Raw genomic sequence first — 9,093 nt, forward strand, 5'->3', positions numbered from 1 at the left:
AAACAGTGTTCAAAACAGGTCCGCATGCAATAACTACACAGGCATAGCTCAATAGTCGTCTGAGCCAACTCACCAAATTAGTTAAATATGTTCAGTTTTTATAATTACTCTTCAATCCCTAAGGTGTGTTTCTTTTCTAAATGTCCCACACACACAATAAAACAATAAATATATATCTGTATATATATATATAACCTATGTATATATGCACATACTTGTACATACATACACGTCTTTATACCTCGCATTGCCTGCACAACTGAATGCGTATGCATTCGTATCTGTGAACATTGGACAGACAGCAAGCAAGCATTTATAAGAAATGATTCTTTATAATTTCCCGTGAATTTGGCATATGTGCAAGTAATTCATGAGAGTTTAATGAAGGCACAATGTGCACGGCAAGTAAGTGTTCACGTGCAATCGTTTATCTATTGAGATACAGTCCGCGTTATTTCTTTCAAGACATTTTATATTTTCTTTTCTCTTCAAATTGCATTTTTATACTTAAAAAAATCTGAAACTGTGAAATTCTTTATTAATGTCTTTTTCATAAAATTTTTAATATTGAAAACTCATTCAATAAACTGTTTGATTTTTATGTTAGAACTTTATACCTTTATTTCGAAGCAAGTCTTCTTTCAATTTAATTTTTCATTATTTTCAGTTGAAGAAATTTAATGTCAAAACGTCGAATAAATAATTTCTTTCTTAACTGACAGATGAACTTATTAGGCTTATTTGAAAAGTATTAAACTATTCAACCAAACGGAAGAATGCTAATCAGCAGATAAGAATTGATGATTGCAAATTTTACAGCAGCCAGTTACATATTTTTATCAATAACTGATCCTTTTTTATGATCACACTAAAATTATTTCTCTAAATGTCTGGGTAAGCTCAATTGCGTTAAAATGAGACCCATCTTTAATGAATTAATTGTTTGACTTTTTCAACTTTAACAAATTATTTTGTATTCTTGGGCGATGACAATTTTCTAATTGTAAACAATAAAAAAGTTATTTCAGTATATAGGGCTAAATATATAAATTTGAACTAATAGGTAGATAGCAGTTAACAGAAATAACAAAGCGATAAACATCTCAAAATTTGACTTCCAGAATATTATCATTTTATTGAAATTGCTCATACGTTTGCATACAATTTTCATGATGAGATTGTATTATAAGTTTTATAAATTTCAAAAACTTGATTTGGTTAATGATATTTTTTCGAGTTGAAACAACAGTTAGATCTTCTAGCATTAAATTAGATGAAAAAAACTTAAAGCATCAGATGAATGACGTTGTTTATTGATTCTGAGCATCGATCAAACTGCTTGATACCTGCTCTTTTCAATTTTTAAATACATCCGAACACTCATTTCATTTTTTTAAATTTGATTAAATTTGCTCAATATTTTATGTGAATAAATTTTTTATTTTAAATAAATATAGCTATATACAAACATGAAAAAAGATACATGAAAAAAGGTGCACACACACACACACACACACACACACGTATATATGTATATATTTTACAATTTTACAACTAATTTTATTTATATCTTTTCACAGCGAAATCTAAAAATAGAGCAACGGACAGAGGTAAAATATTGCTACTTGCTATTAGTTTTGAATCTGATATTTCTTTTATCGATCCTGTGGATTAGAATGTTTAATGAGCATTTGTAATGTCGACGTTAAACCAGGCAACCCGGGACATGGCCATCTTCCAAGCCACCCTTCACACAGTCTTGTTCAGTCCACAGTGACTTTTGCTGGAGACCACCAACGTCTGAAAAGTCTTGCCACAGAATCTCACATTGAAGAACCGTTGTCCGCATTCTCGAGTAGACCCAGTTCTCCTTGTGGTGATCCTTCCACACAGCACACTCCAGGATCCGGATCAAAAGAAAAACAAATAATTTCAACCTCTAACTTTCCAATACCGGCACCTCCTCAAATTTTCAACAACAACAACAACAACAATGTTAATAATATTTATCAAATGCCTATGACCTCAACAACACAAAGTAACAACGACAGTTCAACGACATTATCGCAACAACGAACATTTTTGCCGGGCTTCACGGATTATTCTAGAATTCCATTAAGTCAGAGAAGAGTTCCACCACCGAAGCTAAGTCTTACTTTGGATTTGTCCGTCACTAATCCCGGAACATCTACCTCCATTCCAACTTCGAAACATAAAAAGGTCCTGATAGTGGGAACATCAAAAGACCAACAAATGACAAGCACTTCAAATAACGCACAACACGGCATAGCTGCCAGCAGTGGCGTGGTTAGTTCAATTTTTTTATGAAATCTTATTTATTGAATTGATTAGTTTTGTTAAAAAATGAACAAATAAAGCCCATTTATAAATTATGTAATTAAAATGATGAATAAATAATTTGGAATTACGTTAAGATCTTTTCGTCGCAGCCTCCAAGATTATCCCCAAAAGAAGACCCATCAAAGCACCATAATATTTCATCTTTATTTCGCAATCAACACAATCTGGTTGGTAGTGTTACCAGTGCGCAGTCATCAACAGCCACATCAACAACCTCAACGACATCTTCACAAGCCGCCCCATCGTCCACAACAACTTCATTAACAAGACATCACATCTCTGGTACGATTGTTTCACGTGCCAGAAGACCATCTTCATTGCAGTACTGCATTAAAACTGGCTCGAGTAGAGCTAATCGATCTTCTCTCGTTTCAGGAATTTCACTCAGTCAGAGTAGAAGATCGTCCATGCCTGTGGAGCAGATGAATCACAGATTATCAATCTCAGGAATGAACAGTTTGTTAAAAAGGGACGCTGATGTCGTAGCTCCGAAAGCCACCCCCGAGGACAGTTTAATTGATAGTTTCAGTGATAGCAGCAGTGGTAGCAGTAGCGACATGAACCTCGCCACAATAAAAAATGTTTCACGTTTTGAATTCTCGGGAACCTCCGCTTCAAAATATTTAATGGATCGCGATGTAAAACGAGAACGATTTTTAGGAACTCTGGCGGAAGTCGTGGAGAGTGCTTATGATTCTCCGCAGATGTTGGGAGACGAAATAGATGATGAAAACGACGATAAAAATGCGTATGACATCAACAAAAATCTTACTCCATCTATGTCACGTGACTCCAATCTAAAAATAACCACGGAAAACCAACACAAAAAAACTTTTGATTATAAACCTTCTTCTATTATGCAATTTTTTAAACAAAACGTAGAACTAACCAGAGTCGAAGCTGAGAAACTTTCAAATTTTGCTGAAATCATGCAAGCCAAAGAAAATTTAAAATTCAACACATTGGACCGATTACGATTGAGCAATTCGAACAACGACAGCCACACAAACGTCAACAGTACTCACCTTTACACGTCGTCGTCACCTAACTTACCGACGCAACGCTCAACATTGAACTCCGCACAAATGCCAACAAAATTTTCGGAGGCCTATCTATCAAGCCTGCAGCAAAATGTTGATGAAAGTGCTAACGAACATTTTCAAAACACGCAACAACCTCCGATCCTAACATTAAACGCCTTGCCAATAAATGACGACCAAGCCGCTTCGAAACAATTGAACGACGAAACATTATCGGAAGCAGAATCCTCAGATCTCACATACAACACGCCGCGCAAGAGAACGCACCTCAAACTCGACTTGTCCAGCGGGTCTGGTCTCAGTCCTGGAAGTCCTTCCTACGACGAAAGACACGCCAGATTTTCTCACATCGGCATTCACGCTTTAGACGTTTTCTTCAGTCCCGAAGATGACGATGCATCGCCATCTAATTTTCGCAAAGGCAATCAATCCAAAGTTTTGCTATGGCGACCACTTGCGACATCATCAAAAAATGTTCGAACGCCTTCTTTTCGAAGCGACGATGAAGTTAGCTTACCTAGTTCCCGCAAAAACTTCAAACGCCACAACTACACAACGCCACCTTACATTGACGCTAAAACTCCGACGCTGGTTGAACAAGTATCGACTGCCTCACCGCTTCGACCATCTTCGCTTCTGCCTCTGCAAAGTTTCCACCATCCCCGTCCACAGCAACTTGATCTACCTCAGTCAAGAGCGCCAATTGTTACGTCACTGGATATTTTCTGCGATGGGTCAACGGATGATGACGAAGATGATGAACTCGAGTTTGAGGAAGAGTTGCCAAACTATTGCAAAGACGCCAATGGAAATTATCAAAAACATTGCTCTGACGCTGATAATTATCCTGCAGTTCAAAACCTTGCGGTTTTACCTGAGTTTGACAACAACAATAATAACAGCAAAAATTCGGTTAATTACAACAATCATAATTTCCACAGCAACAATTTGGTAACGACCTCGTTAATTAACAATCAGTTGCTTGATTCAACGCATTTAAATTCTTCAACAACCATTCATCGAATGTGCAACTCAGAAGTCATCGGAGAAGATAAACTCAAATGTCTCCAACACTTGCAAACAGAAATCAACAACAATTACTACGATAGCAACAACAACAACAACATTAACAGCGCTAATAACGACAACGATATCAGCACAGAAGACAACAGCAACATAATTATACCATCACCACCAAACATTTTGCAACACCCGGTCACGTGTTCCTCTCTAACCACCGGTCAGCCGTACAACAAATTTGATCAAATTGAAACCCAACGACAGCAACCTTATTGCAAGGAAAAAATTTCCAACGTGACGTCGTGGTTGAAGTTGCCTCACACGCAGCATAAGGATGGCCACTCGCCAAGTTGTGGTACTGTGTGGCCAGCTGATCTATCTATTTGCTCCAGGTATTATTTTTTTTAAATATGGAGATTTCTGTGGAAGTACATTAAGTTGAAATCGCGTATGCAGGATCTTTTCAGTGCTTACGTTTAGCCGGATTATCCATTATAATTTTATTTTAGTTTTAGTATCCATATGATTCTATAATTATTATGCATGTTAGAATTACCATAATGTTAGTATTAGTTTTATGTTAATTGCCACTATATATTTATGTCACTAATATTTTAAGGTGTTGTTATGTTTAAATCGTTATTATTTTGTCACTGTCCTCATTTCGCCATTATTATTATTATTATTATTATGTTAATAATATTAATATGTTGAGATCATTATTATTTTAGTATCATTATTATGTTAATATCATTATTATTTAGGTATCTTTATTATGTTAGTATCATCGTTATATAGGTGTCTTTATTATGTTAGTCATGTCATGTAATCATCCCTGAGCTGGTTCCAGCTGTCGACTTCCATATGACATCCCTCTACATTTCGCGGACAGCAGCCGCTTTTCAAGCGACATACTTGTTCTTCCTGTCGTTATCCCATGAATTGCTAATTCTGCTTTTTTCTAAATCCTTACCCAGGTCATTCCGTCGTCTTTTCCGTGTTGTCTAGGAGCCATTTTACTTTGCGATTGATATTGGAAAATTATTTTACGAATCCGCTTTGGTCCATTGCTAGCACATGACCTATCCATTGCATTCTTCTTCGTCTTTCTCAATTATAATCTGCTGTTGAGATATTTTTCTTATTACCCTAGAAACATCATTATATCAGTAACAACAATATATTAGTAACAGTGTTATACTAGTAACATTATTATAATAATTATATTAAGAACTTTATTATATTACGTTTAATTTTTTTAGGTTAGAATGTAAAATTACTATTACTTCATTGTTAGTACCATTATTTTGTTAGCATTAGATTCATTATTATGTTATTGACATCTATTAAACATGCCATTAAGAAAAGTGTGGGCTAATATAAAAATTTGTGGCCTGAAAAGATGAAGACATGATCGTTTTAGCTTTTAAGAAATCGGCAATATTTGAAACTGTTGGATCAGAATTTAGACAGCCCAATAGATGTTCTTTCTCCAAAAATATGTTCCTCTCTTGCTTATTGATTAATGGCTTAAGCTATCGATCACATATTGTATGCAAAGATCAAATAATAGTTTAATGGTTGAAGCTATACAGTTGAAACTAAAAATTTGCAGAAACCTTGATTTGATGCAGTCAGTTACTCTCAACCTAGTAACCTTTTTGAAAACGTACCACTTTTACAGCACACTACTTTGATAGCTGTAAATGTTAGTTAACGGGAACAATGGTGTTGAAAAAATTTTACCGAGAAAAATTTAGTAAAATTTGTCATTTGAAAATGTTTACAAATTTAAACACTTCACACAAACTCAAATTAGTAAAAAATTTAATGTTTATTTTGAAAAAAATAGTTGAAATTTGAAATTTGAAAAAGAACACTTAGTTCAGTAGATTGATGTATACAAATTTTAATTAAAAAAATTATTTAAAAAATAAAAAATTAATTTGATTTCGATTTTGATTGAATCAAATGTAGCCACTTATTCGATTTTAGAGCAATTTTTAGAATATTCAAAAGTTTGTATCCAAAAAAATAATACGTAAGATGGAAAACAATCTTCATCATCCATTCATCATTTAAATATATTGCCATTATAACACTGATATAAAATTGCAACACTGTGTGATTGTTTGTGCTGTTTAGATCATTTCTATCATGTTTTATTATCACGTTTTTAGCAAATCTATATGGTGCTAATAGATGCTTCAGCTCATGAATAATTTATCTCACAAACTTTAAACAGCGTGCGCAAATAGTACGTGATCGTAGTTTTGAGATTTTAAAATATTTGAATGTAAACTAACTGAGAAGTTGATAATTTTTTATTCTTTTGTTGAATTTTTCAAATTTGTTGGTCTTAATGTTTATTGACTACATTAAATATTGAAAACTTGTTGAATAAATAATAAAGTCGATCATTCTAAATCTGTAAAAAACCTTAGTTCGACCTCATCTTGAATTCTGTACTCAAGTTTGAAATCCAGATCTGCAAAAGGACAAGGACAATTTGGAGAAAGTACAACGGAGAACAACAAAGATGGTCAGAGGACTTAAATATTTTGAATACAAAAATAGATTGAAAGAATGTGGATTGACAATACTAAAAACAAGAAGATGCAGAGGAAATCTGATACAGGCATAAAAATTGATTAACAAGAAAAAAGAAACACCGTTCACCAAATTTTTTCAACTGGAGAATAAAATAGGATTACGAGGTCACAGATATACATGTGACTTTTTCAAAGACCGTTTCTTTTGACCTCATCAACGGCATTACCACCTTCACTAACTTACTGTTTAATGGCGACTGCCCTGCCGAGGTTGCACCTTACCTTTTCGGGGAAAGACTGGTAGCGCTTTTAAAAAAAGATGGCGGTATAAGACCAATTGCTGTCGGCTGCCTATAGAGACGTCTCGCTGCGAAACATGCACTAGCAACAATTAATTGCCAATCCTTCAGCCACAGCAAGGATAGGGGTGAGCGGTGGAGCTGAAGAGGCGATGCTTTCTGTACGAAGGTTTACGGACCATGTGAGGGAGGACAAATGTTTATTGAAATTGGATTTTTCAAACGTGATGACGTGATGATCTATTGAAGTGCGTAAAGTCATCTCTCTTTGAGATGACTCCACTTGGCCTATGACTCCACTTCTGTGTTATATTTTTTTGGTGTTGGCATCTAATAAGCAGAGGTGTTCAGCATGGTGACCCCTTGGGCACATTGTTGTTTCTCTAGCATTTGATAATCTGGCAAAGTTTTTGAAATCAGGTTTTTGTAATTGCATATCTAGATGACATTTTATTGAAGGGACATTAATTCGGTTCTGGATGATATGAACCATATATCAAATAAAAGAGCCAGTTTCGGACTCAAATTAAACTATAATAAGTGGGAAATATTTACTAACTCACACAAATTAATAAACCACATAAAATCAAAAAACTTTTAAAAAACGATATAGAATTTTTAGGTTCAGTTATTTTTCATGGTGAAACTTAGAACAACTTTTGGTCACCTAAGTTAAGAATTCAAATTTGTTGCCATAAATATCGCGTTGCAAAAGGAAAGGCACTCATCTTCATTGAATCATTGATTGATCGGTTATCCTCGTTTACCAACTCAATACATGATAAAGCCAGGATCATGGCAGTTCGGAGTGAATTGGGCTCTAAATGGTTGAGAGTGGTCCCGAGCATCGTCTCTGGTACCAGAATGGATGATGTTGGCGTTCGTGTTAGATTGGGGTTACGAAGTATGATTCCAAGTGTAGTGGTGCAAAGGTGGAACCGCTGAGTTACCATGAAATGTCTTGCAGATTAAGATCAGGAAGGCAAGCACAACACTCTGCAGAACAATTTTAGTCAGAGTTTTTCAAAGTGCTGCTTGAAAATGGTAACTACAGACCTGATGGATACACAATGGTTTTTTGGGCCCAAGGACGCTCTTTGGCGTTGGACGTAACTTTTCTCTACACAATGGCCAAAGGATATATAGATTTTACGTCAATGGAGGCTGGGACCGATGCGATAAATAAGTCAGACCAAAAAAACAATAAAATATGCCACCTTTTTAATGACAACACCAAAATATTTACACTAGTATGCATTGAAGTATTTGGTGCAACTGATGGGCAAACACAAGCATTCATTAATCAATTAATAGCTAAAGTTATCGAGGTTTTCGGTAATCCGGGTGACAAACAATACATATCATTACTATTACAAAAATGTAATGCTTTTTTTTATTATGGAGGGAGCAACGAAGTACATTTCTGTGCAGGACGTACGTAAGTACGTACGTACGTACATACATACATACATACATACATACATTTAAACGACTACATTTGTCGGCTCTTCTCCAAGGCTTTCAATCCCAGTTCTCAAGGAACCATCCGGCATTTCTGCGCATGATGGTAGGCGCCCGGACGGATGCACACCAATACCTTGGAGAGCCGGTAGATGTTTGGCGTGGGATGTTACGGTTCCTCACACCCTTGCTGAACGATATGTAAACCTGACAAGTAAAGAATGCGGTTTGGCCGCGGCCAGGGCAGCGGACGAGAAAATGAAAAAATATGGGAACGCCCTCCCCTCGATGGAACTCTTGCCAATATATATCGAGGTTCTCGGCCCGATGGACCCCAACACCCTTAAATTTCTTAAGGCA

General features: G+C 35.6%; 2 protein-coding genes across 2 annotated transcripts in view; both read left to right on the plus strand.

Annotated features, from left to right (window-relative positions):
- Positions 1-392: 392 nt before the first annotated feature.
- Positions 393-6,118, plus strand: HELRODRAFT_160353 (hypothetical protein; the record flags this gene model as incomplete). Its single annotated transcript, XM_009017316.1, has 4 exons — positions 393-405; positions 1,715-2,307; positions 2,436-4,813; positions 6,037-6,118. 4 exons carry the CDS (start codon positions 393-395, stop codon positions 6,116-6,118), a joined length of 3,066 nt encoding a protein of 1,021 aa, XP_009015564.1.
- A 1,949-nt stretch (positions 6,119-8,067) lies between these two features.
- Positions 8,068-9,093, plus strand: part of HELRODRAFT_188296 (hypothetical protein) — a gene marked incomplete at its 5' end in the record, with an annotated part of 8,626 nt that continues 7,600 nt past the window's right edge. The window contains 3 exons of the mRNA XM_009017317.1: positions 8,068-8,204; positions 8,327-8,458; positions 8,790-9,048. Of these exons, the coding sequence (XP_009015565.1) occupies positions 8,068-8,204; positions 8,327-8,458; positions 8,790-9,048 (528 nt within the window). The remainder of the gene's footprint in view (positions 8,205-8,326; positions 8,459-8,789; positions 9,049-9,093) is intronic.

This window comes from Helobdella robusta (assembly GCF_000326865.2).
Source record: "Helobdella robusta unplaced genomic scaffold HELROscaffold_2, whole genome shotgun sequence".
NCBI lineage: Eukaryota > Metazoa > Annelida > Clitellata > Rhynchobdellida > Glossiphoniidae > Helobdella > Helobdella robusta.